Below are 21,424 nucleotides of genomic sequence, written 5' to 3' on the forward strand. Positions count from 1 at the left end.
CCGAATAAGTTGCTTTACATTACTTTACTAAAAAAATGGAGATATAGTAATGAACTTAATTTTTTGTCTAATTTTTCAGAGTTGTCGGATTTGGCAAAATGTAAATTACCACAGTATATAGGCCTAATCCTAGGCCTGCATTACTTTTGTAAAACGTACAATAATTTTTAAGAAACTGAAAGTAATTAATAAGTATAAAAATCATATTTTTTTAAAACATGAAAATATCTGCCCCATTAATTTTTATGTCGTCTACATTTCGACTACTTTTGGCCCCGCCTTTTAACAACCATGTGACTAGCCATGTGCTTTGTTACTTAAAATAGACATTAGAAATACCACATTCGAACAATGGTGATTGTGCAGAGGGAAATCATATGCAATCTTTATTATATTTGTTCCATGTGCATATTAGGCACATGAATTCAGATTTAGTTGATATTTATGTAAAATTTCCAATTTTACGATGTAAACATTGGAATTTCCGGTAAAGCTGTTGAGCATGCGCGATGACTGAACAGAAACAATGGCGGACGACACAAGAGATCAAGTACTGGTTGATTTCCAGGTATAATTCCCAGTTTTTTGGGAATAGTTTAATCGTTATCGATATAATATTTACGTGTCTTAAAGATCGAATAATCATTATTATGATTTGTTTAGTTTCCAACCCGGCCTTTCCCTTTTGAATTTGAATTTATAAGACAAAGCATTCGTTTATTACAACGTAAAAAGTAAACATCTTTTCGTTTTCCATTTCGTATGTTGCAACTTGCAAGTCATCTCACTGCCTTAGCACTCTCGATGGTAAATTGAATATTATCGATTAAAGAAAATTCGAATAACATCACTAATGATCTTAGAAAGATATGTTAATTATTGATTAAACATAGACAAGGATTCGTTGGGTTTTGACGGAGACCTTACTCTACTACTGTCACCTGTAGTAACAGTGTAGCAAACCTTAGGCTAGATTAGGTATCTCGTTACTGTTGTTCCTTTTTCTTCATTTTGTAAACAAGAACTTGTGAGTTACTTTGGAGATCTTCCGCGATTTTTAAGTTGAAGGAGTTTGATGCCACTTAATTTACTTATAATATGTATTGACTTCTATAGAGAAGTTCATGAGCTAGCTATAATAATTTTTGTCTATGTTTCAGGCCTTTACTGGAATTGAAGACTTTGATACCTGTGCAGCTATTTTAGAACAACATGACTGGAAACTTGAGGTATATTTTAATATTTTTACAAAAGTTATAAACAATAAACATGACATGAATGGAAAAGCAAAGAATGATTGTACTCATCTTCACAATGTCAAGCTATAACATCCTTCGTCTTACAACTTGACTTCAATAGCCATCTTTTTTGTATCACCGAATACCACCATTTGATTGGATTTTACGCCACCAAATACAGCCAATCGTAGCCCTCGACAGAAAGACTGTAAACATTATGGCTTATTGATAACAAACATTCTATCGAGACATACATTCCAATGACATCGCTGCATTTGCAAACTTGACGGTAAAAGAATAGTAGTTACTGCAGTATTAGGTGGAATTTGTAATAACTTGACATTGACATTTACTATGTTAAAGATGTTTCCCTTATTTTCATTTATGAAAATGCTAATACTTACATGTCCATAATTAATTCATGATAAGCTAAATTAAAAGAAAATCCAATGGGTGACCGATCAAGAAAGGTCAAAAGTCTTTTTTCATTTATTGGTTAAAACTCTTAATTTTATACAATAAAAACATAATGATATGATTAAGAATACATGATAATTCAATAGTAACACCGATTGAAGAAATTTCTCATTTGCCTTTGGTGAATGAGAAAAACAATCTTACCAATTTTGAACGAAAATCTCTCAATAATCTAAAAAATGACAAAAACATTATCATCAGGAAAAGTGACAAAGGCAGTTGCTGCGTCATTCAAAATCGCGATGACTACATTTTTGAAATTGATAAACAGTTGAACAATCCAAATCACTTTCGCCAACTTGATACACCTATTTTTATGGAAACTGCGCGAGAAATAAACAATATTCTACAAAATTTGGTAAACAAGAAATTTATTTCAGAAAAGCAATATGACTACCTTTCCGCGTCCACTGAGCCTTACCAACGACACATTTACACGCTTCCGAAAATTCATAAAAATCTCGAAACTGAGTGGTCCGTTGCCAACAAAATTCCTAAAGGTAGACCAATCATTTCTGATTGTTCTAGCGAATCATACCGAGTTTCAGAATACATAGATTACTTTTTACTGCCACTAGCATGCCAACACCCTTCTTATCTGAAAGACACAACCGATTTTGTTGAAAAAATCAAGAAATTGGACATTCCCGAAAACGCGTAATTCATTTCTTTGGACGTAACCAGTATGTATACCAACATTGTTTAACGCGCAATGACTTCTTTTTTAATGGAAAAATATATTTACAAACATCTGGAACTGCTATGGGCAAACAATTTGCCCCTAGTTATGCGAATATATTTATGGCCGAGTGGGAGAGGGAGATAGAAAATATCTCACTGTTTAAACCTTTATTTTATGGCCGGTTTCTTGACGATATTTTTTTCATTTGGTCCGATACTCTAGAACATTTCTGGAAATATTTCGAAATTTTAAACAACCACCACCCTTCTGTGAAATTGACAGCAAATATCAGCGAAAACAGCATGGATTTTTTGGACACCACGGTGTTCAAAGGCAACAACTTTCTTTCTTCTAAAAAATTAGACATTAAAGTATTTTTTAAGGAAACTGATACCCACCAACTTTTATACAAAAGCTCGTTCCACACGAAGCACACATTTTCTGGAATAATTAAATCTCAAATTCTAAGATTTCATAGAATTTGCACCCAGCAGGCTGATTTTGAATCCGCCTGTAAACTAGTTTTTGACAAATTAAAGGAGAGGGGTTATTCCAAAAGGTTTCTTCGAAAAATTAAGAATGACACGCTTTCAGACATTTTGAGAAAAGAAGACCAACCTCCACCTTTTATTGGATTCGGTTTATTTCCCTGTGGAGGTCCTACTTGTCGCACATGCGAACACATACATGTTACCCATTTTTTCAAAAATAACAAGAACGGAAAATTGTTTGCGATGAATAACCTAATTTCTTGCGGAGATCAAAATATCATATACCTAATTTCTTGTAAAAAATGCGATGTACAATGTGTTGGCGAGACTCAAAATGCGCTTCGAACGCAATTCAATGGCCGTCGCTATGATATAGTGCATGGCAAGGATAGACCAATTGCGAATCACTTCAACCTTCCCGATCATTACATTGATGACCTTCTCATCATGCCTATAGAAACAGTTTCTACATCACCTAGCATGAAACCTAAGCTTAGACGTCTACAACGCGAAAGTTATTGGATCGATCAACTGCAGACTGTGAGGCCAAAATGGACTCAACATTCAACATGATAACCAGATAATACCCTTTATAACGACATTTGATTCTACAGCTGAACTTCAGAACAAATTTCCCCATGTATACACGAAACGTTTGGTTGTAGCTTACAAAAGAAATCAAAATCTTAGCAATTTCCTCTTTCACGGTAGACTTGAACCATTGAACAATGTCCATTCATCCTAGGAGCATAGATTTGTTAATATAAATGTATCATGTTCTATCAATAAATTAATCTATTTCTGAGTTAGATTTCAGGGAATACTTATTTCAGGACTGGTGCCATGGCTATATACAGTGTATTATATAACATGCAGTGTATTTTTGTGTTTGTGTCTTTTCAACTAAAATCATACTAATGACTAACTAATTTTCACATAATCAATAGACTTATCTATTGCTCTGTGACCTAGGCCAGTGCTTTCATTGAGACTCGTCTCAATACACCCTAACACCGATTAATCAAAAAGTTTGCTTAATATGACACTCAAAAATAAGGAAACCCGTCTTTAACAGAAATAAATCTCTGTACAGTAGGATGCATGATTTCTTGATAATTCTTATTATTTGAAACTGGTACATACTCCTCCTTTGAGCTAAAAAATATACCAAATGGAATGGGAAAAAAGTTTTGATGTGTTTCAGATAATTGGACATTACTTACCTTTGTTGTTAGGCTTACTTTCTGAGCGTCAAAAAATTGATGCTGACTAATTATGTGGTGACCAATGCATACCCTCTTTTGAGATCATTATCAGAATGAACTTGTTTTGCTCAATTGAATGAATTAACTACAAATCACCAATGATTGAGTTTCCTTGTTTTAATTTTGATTTTTTTAAATTTCTTTGAGCACAAGGTATAAAATTTGTTTGTAGGTCGCTGTCAACAGTATTATGCCATCATTTGAAGCAGTTGGACCCAGAGAATGTGAAGCAGTACCGTCAGGCTTTTCAACAGCAATTCCAGATGAAGCAACAGACAGTGGACACATGTACATACCAAGTCCTATAGAAGATATTGTTAATATCAGTGATGATGAATCCTCAAATGCATCAGGTGCAGCATCTGCTAGTCATATAGCAGCTGTTGGTATGTCTGTACCATCATCTAGTTACAGCAATATTAGACGCAGGATGTTAAATTTTAGTGTAGAATATAGAGATAGAAATATTCCTGTTGTTATTGCTGATAATGAAACAATAGGTGTGTACTATTTTTTTTAATTTTTATCACTTGCTAATCTTATATTTCATGTACATGTTCGGTTTATTTTGGCCATATTTGTTCCATGACACCTTTTTAAGTAGAATAAAGAAATTTAAGCTTGGCTTGATTTGTATGGGTTATGTCAAAGAAGGGTGTTCTATCCCAAATTATCAAGGGCAAAATTCTTTTTTTTTTTTTTGACAACATCAATGCCAATTTTGTGTCCAAATCTCTATTCAAAATTTCTTTTCATTTTCGTATCTTGTTAAGCTTAAATGTCATGTACGGTTTATTTTGGCCTTATTTGTTCTGACAGCTTTTGGCAGCTTATTCATTAAAAAAAAATAAATTTAAGCTTGTCTTGAATTGTATGGTTTATGTCAAAGAAGTGTGTTCTATCCCAAATTATCAGTGCCAATTTCGTGTCTAGATCTCTTCTCAAAATTTTGAATGTAAACTTTGTCTTTTGACATTATAATATGTCAACTTGCTCAAGATCAGAAAAGAAATGTATGGCGTAATGTTCTTTCCGAATCTTAAACAGTTTGAATTTTGGTGACTTCTATTGAACTTGATATTTTTTCTAAATTAAAGGTAGTATCAAAGATATTTTAGAGGGAGAAATAGGTATTCCTGCTGGTCAACAGGTTTTAAAGGGCATCAAAAGAAAATTTGACGATACAGTAAGTATTGAGAATCTTTGTGTTAATAAGATGTAAACTTCAATATTCTGTAAACTGAAAGAAGAGCTTCTGAATAGTGAACTCTTCTTAGAACAAAACAGATAGAGAAATTAGAGATTTTAGAGGTGCTATGATCAAGTAGATTTCTATGGCATGCGATTAGTCTCTTACAGAGCCAACTGAAAATAAACACCACCTTGTCAATAATTAGACAATAAATAGTTGTTGTTCATTTTATATGAGGCAGTGAATGTTGGTGAATCAGAACTGCCTTATTTAAGTTTCATTTATGTGAACAACACAAATAAAAAATGGCTTGGAGGAGGTGTTTTGATCGGCTGGTTTTAAAATGAGACGATATTCACATGTTGATGACCTTATCAAATGAAAAATGCTTTTTTTCAGACTATATTAAGAGATTTACACCTACCAAAAGACAATTCTTTATATGTGTTAACACCAAATATTAATAATCCTACATTATCAAGATCTCGGGAAGATAATAACCATATACACAAGTAAGTATTTAACATGGAAAAAATAACCATATTCATAAGTAAGTATTTAACATGGAGATAATAACCATATACACAAGTAAGTATTTAACATGGAGATTATAAGTATTGAACATGGTGATTATAAACATATACAGAAGTTAGATATTTAACATTGAGATTATAAGTATTTAACATGGTGAATATATAACCATATACACAAGTAAGTATTTAATAGATAGAGATAATAACCATTTACACTTAATTTAGTGTTGAACATGGAGATAATAATCAGTTACGAAAGTAAGTATAGAAATGGTTACCATGTACACAAGTTAGTGTTAAACATGGAGTTAACCAGATTGTCGTTACGGTTCCAAAACCTCGTAATTTCGGAATTTTCTCAAATTTTTAAAGATTAAAAAAAAACTTAGAACCTACACATCCTACCACATATACTGTCAGTGTCATAATCCTAATCAAATTAGAAAACTTTTTTTTAGCCATGTCATGAATTGTATTTTTATTGGTTCCGAAATATTTACGTTTAAACCTTGTATCTTGGCCACGTATGAAATTGATGTCATATGCCTTACTTTTAATGGTGAGTATTTTTATATGTTATTTAAAGATATTTGATATTGAATTATTTAAATTTAATGCTAAAATCACTTATGATGACTTTGTCTCATATTTCATGATATATAATCTGGAATTCAATGAGAGAGAATTTAATAGTCTCCAAGATTTCTAGTTTGCATGTTCATTTCATTAATTGAACTTGAAGTATTTCATTTTATGGTAGTTTAGAATAAATCTAATCATTGACAGTCTACAAGTTTTTGAAATTAAGATTTTCCAAATTTAGTAACATACAAGGTTTTGACATGATCTAATTCATTTTAATGTTATTATATTAATCTAATCATTTCACTTTCAGGTGAAATTCACTTATGTTCACAAAACCTACACCAAAACACTTCAGATGAGATCTCATAATTTTAATAAAAAGAACGCCTTTCCAGGTGCACCAACCACTGATCAACTGCCCTCAACCAACACTTTACCTGTTTATTCACAATTTAATCAACTTCACACCACTGACGATCTTATCCCTCTCAGTATGGATTTGTCCATTAATTCTCTGGATCCTGTATCTAACGTGAATAATCATCTGATGTCTTTATATGCAACAGCAGCAATATAGTTTCAACCATTATTGATGACCAATCTATGAATGAAGAGGTGATGGATTTGGATTGAATCTGAAGCTAATGATGACGAACCTATAGATAGATATTTTACAAAATACAGTTTTAAATGATTCTGCTCTGAATACTTTCTTAATCCATCTTAAAGCACCACTGTTCAAGCAAACAGATATTGGCGATGATGAAGATCTTTTAGATGACTCGTATCGTGATCAAGATTGAGAGCTTATCTCAAGTGCAGAAGATAATTTAGATGATATGCGACGACAAGATGAGACAGATGATGATGGTGATAATGATTAATAGGACATACCCCCAACGTAGACAAAGATGGGAATGACAACAGGAGAGACAAGAGAAATGGGTTATACTGGGAAAAGAATGTGAATAAGCAGCTGAGAATGAAAGGGAAGAACTATAAAGGTTTGATGAAGGTAGATGGCCTATTTAAATTGATATTGATAGGGAATGCAAGAAATTAAAACCAAGTAAAAGTATTAAAACAAACAGCAAATGTGGGAAGAATAACAAGATAAAACAAGGCGAACAGAGAGAGGTTCATAGGAGAACATGAACGGCAGACAGCAACATTCTTTTGAATATTATCTCAAGATTATATATGAACGTAGTGTGTAAGTCAATGATTTTCGAAAATCTTTTATTTCTAAAGATAACCATAGCTTCTTTGATGAATTACTACATGGGAATTAATCATTATCATGTATGATACTGGATGCAATGGAGTTGCTCTTTGGAGTCAAATTTATATTGTTTTATTAGTTGTCTGCTGTTTTTTCTTTTACTTTTTTCCTTCAAATATTTTGATAACAATAACAAGTTTTCCATTCTTTATTTCATTACAATATCATGTTTACATCTATGGACTTCAAATCTCAAATATATTTTCCAAGAATATTTCCTAGCTCTACCATTTATGTAGACAAATCCCATGATGTTCAATAAGAATAGGTTCCTAAAGTCTGTGTGCAAAATTGTCAAGTATTGATACTGGTTCACTCCAAATATATAAATCTATCGATGATGTGAAGCACCATTCAATGGACTCAAGGTTGACAAATCGTCATATTTCAGAATATTAGTTAAGATAGTGGACCACAGCCATATACGCCCACCGCGGCATGCGGATGGTAAAAAATTAAAGATTTTGAGGCAAGGGCAATAACTCTGCTTCTTATGGTCGAAAATAGCTCGAATTTTATTTGATTCCATCAAAAAATCTAGTTTTTAGAGTGTAAAAAGGGCGATAACTCCTCAAAACTGACGTAAGAAGCCTAAATCTTGAAAAGCTTTCAATTTAATCAGAAGTAAACTAAACTTTCTTAAACCTTTCGATTTAGGTCCAATAACATCCATTTTAAGTTTCATCAAAATCGGTTGAAAACTAAGAGTAATAGCATATTCAAGATTTTGGGGCAAGGGCAATAACTCTGCTTCTAACAGTCGAAAATAGCTCAAATTCGAACTTGATCTTCGTTGTATGAATATGTATACACATACCGAATTTCATTTGATTCCATCAAAAACTCTAGTTTTTAGAGCGTTTACAAGCAAATGTTGACGGATAGAGATATGTGGGCGTATAAAAAGCTGAGAAAATTGGTGTATTTCGGATTTTGCTTTTTCAAAATTCATCAAAATGTTGTATGTCTGTTTTGACGCGAGTGATAAGAAACAAACTTGATTTTATTGCTAGAAAATATGTGAGAAAACGTTGATTTGACTTTAATGAAAACCTGAGTTATTTAGATCGAAAGCTTAGATTTTTCAAAGTTTTTTTGTCTCTCCTGTAAAGTTACAAATTTAGAGATACAAGATTATGAACGAACAGCGATGTACACAAGTAAGTTTTTATCACAAAGATAATAACCATTTACAAAAGTAAGTCTTTAATACATAGTTTATAACAATATACAAAAGTAAGTATTTAACTCAAAAGATAACCATTTACACAAGTAAGTATTCAACACAGTGATCATTTATTTACGCAAGTATTAAACATGGAGATTTTAACCATTTAAACAAGTAAGTGTAAAACATTGAGATTTTAACCATATACACAAGTAAGTGTAAAACATGGAGATTTTAACCATATACACAAGTAAGTATTTAACCTTTAGATAATAACAAGTAAGTATTTTGAAAATAGCATCTAACATTAGAAATATTTATTTTCCTTTTTCTATTTGAGTATTAATGGGAAAATATTAAAACAAAACTGATTGCTTTTAGCATTGACATTTAATTAAAACAACTTTTCATTATAGAGCGCTTGAAATCTAATCGCTGTATTATTAATATTTTTTTGATTAAACAGAAAAAAAAACCTGAGCTCATATATTTTTCAGTAGTCATGATATGAATGAAGAATACAAGTTAGAAATATCATTTAATGAAAGTAGTAGATATAGAATGTATAATTTAAAATATCCTGGTAGAAAAACTGTACAAGAGGTAGATATACTTGTTTTATTTTTTTGACGAAAACCCAAGCATAGTCTTATTACTAATCAGTATTTCCAGTGCTTAAGTAGGACATTTGTTTTTATGTATATTATGTTCAACTTATGGTCCATCGTACTATTTTTTTTTTGTTGAAATGTAGGTTGAAATTCCAATATATATTTAAACAACTGCACACAGAAATTTTTGGGTAAAATTTGGAGAAAAAAAACATCCAAAAAAGAAATCATAATAGATAACCAGTTTCTATTTACATCTGTGTGTTAAAGTAATAAAGATCAAATTTGGTCATTAGAGCATCTCAATAACTGGAAAATATTTTAATGATGTAATTAATAACTGATTAGTAAATTTAAATCATTAACTAGGATATTTTCTCCTCAGGTGAAACAAGATTTATCCAATGTATCAGATATACCAGTAAGACATCAGATCTGGACAGGGTGGCCTCAAGGTACCAAAGATAATGTAAGTTTTGTAATTAAACCAATATGTAATGTGTTTCAACTGAGAATACAGACAGTTTTTTCAGTGAAAATACAATGGTCACTTGATATCATATCATTTGTATTTAATGATTCTTTCAGATGAAGTTTACCTTCACGCATTTCTGAGAACGGGCAGTATAGGTCCCATTTTCCCGCTGTCTATTGAGTGTTTCAAGGCATCATAATATAGACTATTACATCATAATGACATCGCCATCTTTTTAACATATGACATAATTTGTGTTATGAGCCTCGCATTGGATGGTTTCAAAATGAGGCATGAATAAGGTCTATTCAAATAGAAGCTCTGTATGTCTTTATTTTTCCTTTTTTCGAATTTTCCACCAATTTCTTCAAAAAATTTGGAACTGAGCTTTTTGATGTTGTTAATTTGAATGTAGTTGCCTTGACTCTGAGTTGCCCAAATTGCAGAGTAAGTGAGGCACTTTCTGAAACAAAATATCTGTATTTCAATCTAATTTGTTATTTTCTATATTTTAGTTATATTTATCTCAGTGCGGTCTAGATTTACCAACACATAAATTAACTCTAGCCAGGGCCAATAATACAACCAATAATAAATCTACTCATAGACACACTGCAGACGTAAGATATGATTTTATATTGAAAACTACTGTAGCTGTATGCATTGAGCAGTGTGCTAATGAATTTACAGCTTTCCCATGTGTTGTCAGCATTTGGCCTGTGGCGCTTCGTTGACTATGCAGAAGCATTTGGACTTTGTAATACAACGTGTAAGAAAACTGAGCTCTGTATGCCATCTGCAGATCTGGATGAAAAATCAACAACAATAAGTGAATTGACTATATTGCACACTTTACTTATTGTTTAAAGTAATGTAGGTTTATTATCAATTAAAGGGACAGGTGCTTTTTTTTTTGACCAATGGTAGTTGAGTCTCAGAAACGAGAATTTTTTTTAGCTAAGCCAATCAGTAATAGTGTTCACTGCTCATCTTCGTAATTTAAGCCTTCAAAACCATGTATGTCTAGAATTATTTGTCTTTAAAAAGACACCTGGCCCTTTAAAAAGAATACATGTAATTAGAAAATTACAAGAAGACTTACATTTATAGGAAGTGAAATATTGTGACAGTAAAATATATATATTATTGTAGGAAGTTGTAATGGAATTAAGTAGTGATGAAGATGAAGTTATTGATAGTTTTCAGGAAGATGAACTGTTCAACTCAGAATCAGATTCTACACCTAGTCGACGAAATACTACCTTAAGTAAGTAATTGCTATGATTCTATACGATTTTAGAATTAGCAAAGATACTAGAGTGTCATTGAATCAAGTTTTACAATTTTTTGCTGTGTTAGAAAGTAGCTGGATATTATTCAATTCATCAATTTCTATCCGGTTTGGAAATTTGAGGATAGAATTTGAAAATTCCCCATAGAATCAAGCTAAGCTGTCAGCTGATTGCTTCTATCAAAAATGATTATCAATGCTCTGGAGTCAGCAAGTATGAAAGCCCGACTTCCAGTCCAAATCGATTTGGCCTGCATTTTTTATGTCCACTATGACACCATTATCACATGACGTAGACTTTAAAAATAAGGTTACCTGATCTTTATGTAAATCACAGTAATCATTACTTTCTTTGTTCCCATGGGCTGAATGTTAGACATTTTGTATTGGACCTAATTCTTCTAGTTCATTGTTAATATACAGTATATAGGAGATAGTTAAAAAAAAAAAAAAAGGGTATATATTATGGTATAACACACTTCTTTAATAACAAAGTACATAACGTTTCAACACACTTTACAAGCGTTGTCATCAGATGAAAATAACTGGAGATTGTTTGTGATAAAGATTCATTTGTTCTTAATGATTACACAGCCCACAGTCATTCATTGATTGTTACTATCTTTACAGTGCCAGAAAGTTTTTCAGATGAAACAGAAGCTTTAGAACATCTTACTAGAGAATTTAAAGAACGGTATGTACATAACATTTTCTAGACAATTTATATTTTATATGAGTGTCTCACTAGTCGTCTCAGGAGGTAGAGATGATACAGATGATACCTTTGGATATTTCAACCGGGTTTCCCCCTGTTAATGATGCAGGTAAGAGGGGCTGACATGGAAAAAAGCGTCAAGTCATTCGGATGAGACAATAAACCGAAAGCCATGTGCCACAGGATGTGCATGTTAAAGATCCCTTGACAGTTGGAAATCGAAAAAGAGCAGGCTAATGCCGCTGTCCTGGAAAAATTCCCTCATTGTACCCTGCATGGCATTGCCCATTTTTTAAAAAGTTTTGTTTGGATTTGATGTCTTGAATATGTATTTTTCTATGTAACATATTCCCTAAGATCAAGTTCAGATTTATAATTTTCAGATACGGTGAAACACATCCAGTATTTTTTATTGGATCATTAGATGATGCTATAAAAGAATCTTTACAACTAAAAGCCACAGATGTAAGATCATTATTTCAGTTTATAAATTTATACAGTTAAAGGGACAAAAATTTTTTGTTCTCAAATTTGAGAAAACTATGCACCAAAATCTAGAGAACCTAATCATCTGAAAGTTTGAACTAAAAAAATCCAGCCCTTAATTTTATAACGCCAAAACTATTTAAAAATATTACGTAAGGTTTTAAAGTTTGTTATGCCTTTTTGGAAGCTGTTAAACCACTGTAAGGTATTTGAATAAATAAACACCTTATTGTAGAGAAATATGTCTCCTACTTATTCTAAATGTTTCAAATTCCCACGGCTGTCTTGTGTACGTCGTATTGTAATGGGTGATTGATACTGACTCTTCCATTTTGTTATGATCAGTGGAAAAATTCTGCCGATTGACAAACAAATGTGTGCCCCTTTCGGGATAGGGTGTAAAAAAATCACTGGTGACTTTAATTGAGATGATTATACAAAAAAATACCCTTGTCTGCCCCTAGTATTATGTTAAATATTAACAGCAAGGGCAGTAATTCAATATGTTATTGTTATTTCAGAGGAAGTTATTAGCTATATATTTACATCATGATGGAAGTATATTTTCTAATGTATTTTGTTCTCAATTATTATGTTCTGATAGTATTGTCAATTATTTATCAAGTAATTTTATCACCTGGGCCTGGGATCTCACTCATGAAGCCAACACAAATAGGTAAGAAATTCTGCAGTCTCCATTTATGTCAGTTGTGTGAACTTCTCTAAGCTCGATGTAACGCTCATGGGCTCATTATTTTTGCAATCCATAAAATTTAAAGCTTTTGATAGTTTAATTAACCATGTGCAGGGTTTTGCTTTTTCACAGTGTCTTACAGATTTAATTGACAATAAAAAAAAATTGTTAAAACCATTTTGATCAAGATTTCAAATAGTTAAAGATGGGTTCCCTTATTTTTATTTATGAAAATGAAAATGCTAATACTTATATGAATAGAAAGTTGAGGTGTTCTAATGACTTGAAAAAATACCAGTTTGTCTCATATGTCCATAATTAATTCATAATTAGCTAAATTAGAAGAGAATTACCAGCAGAATTCCAAAGAGTGACTGATCACGAATGGTCAAAAAGTCTTTTTTTTTGTTTATCCAGACAGTACATACATGTACATTTATGATTGACCTTTAAGAATACATGATAATTCATTAGAAACACCAATTAATCACATAGTTTGCTTAATTCGACACTAAGAAATAAGGAAACCCATCTTTAAAAGCAAAATAAATTACGTTCTCTTTGCTTTTCACTTTTGCCATATTTCATTGCCCATCTTGATGACGTGGCTCAAACCTACAGAATCCAGTTATTTTCATTTGTGATCTTGTGAAGTTAACAATATATTTTGAATTTAGATTCATCACTACAGCAACACGTCACTTTGGAAGTGTGGCAGCTACGCAGATGAGAAATTATAGAAGTGAAGATTTACCGGCATTATTAATTATATCACGGTCACGCGCTACTAATGAAATAGTTGATGTTATACAGGGTCAGTTATTTATTTTTATATGCCCACATCTCTCTATGTGGACGTATATTGACGGCACCCCTGTCCGTCTTTTGGTCCATTGGCCCGTCCGTCCGTCAACATTTGCTTGTAAACGCTCTCAAAACTAGATTTTTTTTATGGAATCAAATGAAATTCAGTATGTGTATACATAAACGAGGATCAAGTTCGAATTTGAGCTATTTTCGACCGTTAGAAGCACAGTTATTGCCCTTGCCCCAAAATCTTGAATATTTACCATCCGCATGCTGTGGTGGGCGTATATGGCTGTGGTCCACTATCTTTAACATTCTGTAAAATTATTTATTTTCTTGGTCACCAAACTTGTCCTCAGAGGCATATGAGTAGGGAACTTCTGTGAAAGTTGGCTATTGTAGTCAAGGTATAAGATGAAGTTCGTAATAGCATTAGGACATTATGAAGATGATAACGCTAATGTTTTTTCGCTTTTTGAACCAACATTTTTTACTACATTTTGTGCAGATGGACAGTAGCACAATTGGTTAATTAATTCATTTGCTGAGTTACATCGATAATTGTCCTCAAAAGATTGATATTCCTTGACTAAGTCATGTTTTGTTAAAATTCTTCCCATGGACCTAGCTGGTACAGATAATCCAGGAAAATTAAATGCAAAGAGATTTTGCCAAAGTGCTAAAAAGAATCGGACTTATGAACTTAAGAAAAAGTCATTGTAAACAATGATTGTTTGTTTCTTTCATTCTCTTGCCATATATGTTACAAAACTTTATCTTGTTATGTTGACAGGTCATGTAACATTAGATGAATTAATGACAAGATTAATACATTCTGTAGAAATATTTAAAGAACAACAAATAGCAGACATTGCTGAAGAGGTAGGATATTTTGACGAAATTTAAATGAAGTAGTAAACATATGCATTGCACTATTAGTATTTCCCTTAGTTTTCTTGTGGATAACATAATCTATATATCTCAATGTGGAGTGTAGATATAAGTTGATACTGTCCATTTGTATCGTTAGAAAATTATATGTAAGATACAGCAAATATAGCACTTACTGGTTAACTTGGGGTTCAAGATTTTATCATTGATGATACCTTTTCAATGAAGTTTCCACCTGTCAGTGATGCAGGTTAGACACGCTGACATGGAATTGTGTCTTGAAATTTGGATGGTATATAAAACAGGTCTCGTTTGCTGCACAATGTACCCTTTCAAAGATCCCAGTACACAAAAAATGAAACAGGCTATTAACAACGACTTGGCTCATATTGTACCATAGTCTGCATAGCATTGCCCTGTTACATTGATCCTAATTGCAGTACCTATGTAAACATCCTAATTTTTTCTTTCAAATTCAGCAAGAAAGAACGAATAGAGAATTAATCAAACAGCAGCAAGATGCAGCTTATGAAGAGTCATTAGCAGCTGATAAAGCTAAAGCTGAAATCCAGAGAGAAGAAGAAGCCAAAAGACAAGCTATATTAGAAGTTGAATTAGAGAAACAAAGAGAAGAAGACAGGCTGAAACAAGAAGAAGACGATGTGAAAAAGGTATTTATTAGTGAAAGGGAATTTGGTGTGAATATTTATAATGATAAGATCTTCAAGTTCTAATTTGGCTATCATTTGATGAACTGTTTTTGAGTTATTGCCCTTGACTTAGGAAAACATGTCAAAATTTGTTTTTGAACACAATAGAGAGTACAGTTTTCATCTGATTTTAATCATTTATAATGATGAGAATTTGGACAATTGGAATTTGATGATCTTTAGATGAACGTGTTTTTAGTTATTGCCCTTGACTTGAAAAATCGCGTCAAAATTTTGGTATGATTTGACACACTGATATACTAAAAATGTATCAGGAAAGTGACTGTCATGCTAGACAACCACTTGTTAAGATAATCTTTAAGTTGCAACTGTCTGAGAAAAGGGCCTAGGGTTTGCTTTGAAACTTCAGATAAAATTTCATAAGTTAGATACAAGCTCCCCTTTTTCTTGGGGTGTCAAAATCTCTAAAGTGACCTTTGATTAAGTACAATCCCTTTTTTTGCAGAACAAGCAACAATCAGTATCAAGATCTCTAGCACCAGAACCTCCTGAAGATGCTACATATCTCATTAGTCAGATAAGATTTCGTGTACAAGGTGGTGATGTTATCACTAGACGTTTCCGAGCTGATGATACAATACAAACACTACTCAATTTCTTAATAACTAAAGGTTTCCATACAGAAGAATATAAAGTTATAACCACATATCCTAGACGTGATGTAAGCTACCTTTCTCTTTTTTTAAGAATAGCAGACATAAGCTAGAGCATCCTCTCACCTCATTTTGTCTTTATAACCTTATTCTTGAAAACCCAATTAAGATAAAATCCAGATTTGAAGAAATACAGTAATCTGATTGGATAATAAAACAAAATTTAAAATCAATTTTAGTGACTGATCAATCCTAAGATTGAGATGCTAAATTTTACATTGAAAAATACCATATTTCTGATCAAATTGGTCGTATGATTTTTTGTGCAATGGGGCCCTCGTTATAGTATAGTTTGAGTTTTCACATTGAAAGTCTTTAAAAAAGGGTTTTTACTGTCCTTGAAAATATTTTCACTTTTCTTTGATTAATTGTTACTTGAACTTGAAAATTCCTTGTATACAGAGTTGTTCCCTTGATATCAGCCTGTGCATGGAATTAAAGGATTCACATTAAAAGCCCTCATAAACAAGAGTTAACAATGGCATATCCCTGCATTCCATTTCATATTCTGTGGTTGAAAAGTTTTTGGTTTTTTTTCCATACTTTAATTGAGAATATTTTGTTTTGTTTTGTAGATTACACAGTTAGATGAAACACAGACATTACAAGATGCTAAATTATTTCCTCAAGAAACTTTAATCTTGGAGGAGAAATCTTAAAGTTGAGTGAGTGAGAGTTTGAGTGTGAGTTATTATATCATCTGATAATTATATAGGACTTGTATGAGTGTCTTCTATAAATTTGCTTTGAAAGGGATTTTAAAGAGGTTTTCTACATTTTGTATGTGTATTAGGGACACTGATAGCATCAATTTGCACCATTCAAATTTTCAATCAGATGTCTGTGGTTCCTACAATTCTGCTATAACTAAGTGTTTGATGACGTCACTAATCGCAAAATATGCTTAAATATAAAGCCTTTTGTGATTAGTGACGTCATCAAACACATAGCTTATGAGGAATTGCAAGAACCACAGACATTTGGAATTGGATTGGTGCAAATTGATGCTATCAGTGTCCCTTATACACATACAAATTTTAGAAAACATCTTGACAATCCCTTAATTGATGGTTAGAGCTCAATTCAAATTGTAGCAGTTGTCATACCAGTCATGTCTTAATCTGATTAAAATTGGATTACAATTTTGTATCTTTTCTTTGGTTTCAGATATGAATTGTCTCCATTGTAATCTAACAAGTTTCCTACCAATGGCATGTCCTAAAGTAATATTTTTTAACCAATAAAATCCTGTGATGTAGAACCCATTTCTAAATAAAATAAGGAATTGTGGGGTAGCGAAAATTATAGAGTCTAACATCCTTCTACTTTGGGTTTTGCTATCCCAAAATTCCTTATGACACGCTGTGATTGATAGAAATACTACCTTTAAGACAGGTCTTAAGTAGAAAACTTGTTTTTATTTTTCAATTGTCTATAAAAAATTAAAAATTAACACAAAAAAATAAACGAAATTGTAACCTCAAGTTAATCAGATTGGTCATATGACCAGTGACATCATATTGATTGTTAATAACAGCTTCAAGCCAATGGTCTCAAATATCACTGAAGGTCGAATTTAATTTGATTTAAAAAGTGTCATGGACAGCTGACATATCGGCTCTTAAAGAAATATTTAGGTGACTATATAGAAGCTGCTGAAGTGGCTGTGAGAGATTTTATTTTTTTGATGGCATTTTCATTTTGAATTTAGGCATTAAGGCATTGGACATTGTAAAGTTTAAATCAAAGACCTGTTTCTTTTGGCCATTATTAGTCAGGATATAGGATTTTGATTGATAGGTTGTATGATAGTGTATGAATGATGTAAATATATTAATTTATAAATGTGATAAAAGTATGATAGTGTGATATTTGTTTTATGGTTTTTAAACAACCACTGCCACATAAAACCTGTTGACATTTACACATCATTCAGTTTTATTTTCTGCATACATCTTCTGTTCTGCCATTTGAAAATTGTCTTGTGCCAATGTACTTGCTAGATCGAACCCAATAATTTAAGCAGTTTAATTGGATTTCAAGCTTTTCAAAGGTTGATGTCACCTTCAATTCCTATTAGGTGGTTTAAGCTGTTCTATATATAACTTAAATCGGTAATATTAGAATTTATGACATGAAAATTCTAAAAAATGCATAATGTACCATTGTTAAAATCTTGGGCCATATTCTCGAAAAAACTAAAAATTAACATGATACCAAACTTTAAGAAATACAGTGATCTGTTCAGATAAATTTAAGATCTGTTATAGTGTTTGACCAATCAGATGACTATATTACTTAAATTAGTTAAAACCACCAAATATACCACTGGAAATATAACTGGATTATTGAATTAGACGAAATCCACCCCTAGAGGTAAATTTTCTATCTGGATATCTTCTAGTTTTAATGGAATAAGTTTATTTGCATGTGCGATTTTATAGTTATTTGGATAGAACTGAATTACTTTTGCAATGTGAAGGGGGTACTAATAAGAAGCAGGCCCGTAGCCAGCCAAGTACTTCTGGAGGGGCAAACGTCCATACAAGGGGGGCAGTTTAGGTAGCCTCCTCCCCTCCCGGAAAACTTTGTGAATTGTTATGTATTACAGTGGTGCTCTTAAAGACTTATTACTGTCGAGGAGGCCCATTGGAGACACGATTTTCTAAAGTCTGGGGATCTCCTATAGAAAATTTGGCCAAGCCCCCATCTTGGCTACCGGCCTGTAAAGAAGGAAGACTACTTCAATTTTAATCTCAATAAAGCTAAATAGATCTATTTGCCCAATTCCCAATGATTCTAGTTATATATTAAGACCGTTCGAGAATCCTGGATATTAATTTGACTTGAATGGAAGTTTTTGGACTATTTGTGAGGAAGGATGTATGATTGTGTATGTATGATGGTATTATTAACTGTCAAATAACTTTAGTACAATCACACCTATAAACCTTTGCTTACTTGCTTGTCAAGTCCTTATACTATTGTCTGAGCAGGTTTTTTGAATTCTTTCTATTATTTTTATGAGAATTGGAATAGCAGCCTCAAAATAGTGCTGTTAGACTTAAAATATATTTGCATTGATACAAATATAAACATGAGATGAGCACACATTATGTCCTCAAAATTTGTTTTTACAGAGGACAATTTTCAGCCAAAATTTGGGACTCTTTTTGATTGAATTTTCTAGGATTTCTTTTCAATATAAACTTACAAAAGATTATATTTTTATCAAAGCAAATACTTTCTACGAATATAAATACCTTTTTAGATATTCCAATTTTCTTATATAAAAACAATTTGATTTGCTCAGGCAATAGAAATTTTACCTCCTTTTCTAAACTATCGTTTAGATACAATCTGTTGGATGGCGGAGGTTTTAAGGCTTTACATGGAGGAAACCAGTTTTATACAAAGGCCTAAATATTTGCTAAAATACCAACTTTATTACACAGACATTGGTATCACCTTTAAAAATGAAATCCTACATTTGGGTTGTCTACAATTAATTCAGTTTTCGTAAATTTGGCTCCTAGTGGACTTAATTAATTGGTATGTGGTTGTACATTAGTTATATATATTGAGTTAATATAATTGTATATAAGCGACCCTATTATGGGTGTTAAATTTATTTTGACAAGAAAACTGTACAAATCAAATGACTATTATATTATTTTAAAATATAAATCAATTAGTAATTGTTAAAACTTGTATTAATGAAATAAGTTATATCCACATGCTGTATTATTTTTTGCAAAGATAAAGAAAATTCTCTGGTGCAGAATATCTCTTGATAGCATTGAAATTGTTGTCTGAGGAACATTTAACAGAAATTGGGCAATATTTTATCTATAACCTATGGTAAACTACCTCTTAGGATGACCAAAATATTGAAATTTTTATTCTTGGCCTAAGTGGGTCTTTGTTCAATTGACTTACCAGGTGTCATAACTATACAACAGAATTCCTTTATAATCCAATAAATCTAGAAAACTCATTCATTAAACTAAGTAGGTCTAATTTTGAAAGAGCTTAGATTCAATGATTATTTAATTTAATACAGAGAGTCCATTTTCACTTTGACCAAGTTTGTGACTAAATTTTATGTCCATTCTAACAGATAGTATTCCTTTAATAAATCAGATTTCTATGAAATTTGGTATGCATACCTATAATATAATAAATAATTCCCCACATTTTCCTCTTTTGCTCAGCTATTGCCTTACACCTTTATCTACAAATGCGAAATGCAGTTATGATTGATATAGATAATTGAGTTTTGATATAGTTTTAAGTAAACTGTAAGTGATAATTAAGTGTAATGATGGGGGTAGCCAAGCGTTTTGTATTGCCTGATTGTGGCAAATTTTGAAACTGCTTAAAAATTCGCTTGTGTGCCAGCTCATGTCAACGACGATTTTTAACGCCTGTATGAATTGTTGGCATAAAAAATGTTCGATATTTTAGGTGATTAAATTTTGCTCGTCTGCTCAGTATTCTTAAACCAATGAGACTTGATGTTGATATGTGACTTTCAGAATGGCTGCCATTGTCCAGTCCGATAATTGACTCTAAAATATTCGGTAGTTGTGCCCCTTCGCTGGCAATTTTAATCAATGTGATCAGGCTCAAAAAGTACACTCTTCTGCCCTTAGCATAACAGTCATGAAGATGATATTTTATTTTTTTCATGCATGGTCATAAAATGTTTATATCAAGATAGATACTATAGTTATGTTTGTGGATTATGACATATATATTGGATTATTCTGTCTAGAAGTGAAACTTTCCCATAAAATTACAAAATCTTTGAAATGAAATGAAATGAATGGAGTTTGACGTATTACTTTTCTGCACCATGTGGGCTAATGAAGATGGGCAACGCCATGCAGGGTGCCATGAGGGAAATTATGCCAGGACAGTGGCATTAGCCTGCTCTTTTTCAATTTCTAACTCTCTAGGGATCTTTAACGTGCACAGCCTGTAGCACATGGGGCCTCGGTTTATTGTCCCATCCGAACCACTAGATGCTTTTTCCATGTCAGCCCCTCTTACCTGCATCACTGACAGGGAAAAAAAATGAAGCTATATAGTACTATTATCAAACAAAACCAATTATAAGTACCGGTCAAGTTTCGTATTTTGCAACGATATTCA

General features: G+C 32.2%; 1 protein-coding gene across 1 annotated transcript; it reads left to right on the plus strand.

The window, feature by feature from the left end:
- Positions 1–4,439: 4,439 nt before the first annotated feature.
- Positions 4,440–16,926, plus strand: LOTGIDRAFT_120993 (hypothetical protein; the record flags this gene model as incomplete). Its single annotated transcript, XM_009058689.1, has 17 exons — positions 4,440–4,657; positions 5,255–5,339; positions 5,745–5,857; positions 9,414–9,516; positions 9,910–9,993; positions 10,515–10,619; positions 11,152–11,266; positions 11,921–11,984; positions 12,389–12,470; positions 13,013–13,167; positions 13,863–13,999; positions 14,786–14,874; positions 14,997–15,061; positions 15,112–15,274; positions 15,324–15,545; positions 16,066–16,275; positions 16,843–16,926. 17 exons carry the CDS (start codon positions 4,440–4,442, stop codon positions 16,924–16,926), a joined length of 2,094 nt encoding a protein of 697 aa, XP_009056937.1.
- Between the last annotated feature and the right edge of the window lie 4,498 nt (positions 16,927–21,424).

The sequence above is a fragment of the Lottia gigantea genome (assembly GCF_000327385.1).
Source record: "Lottia gigantea unplaced genomic scaffold LOTGIsca_35, whole genome shotgun sequence".
NCBI classification, from domain to species: Eukaryota; Metazoa; Mollusca; class Gastropoda; family Lottiidae; genus Lottia; species Lottia gigantea.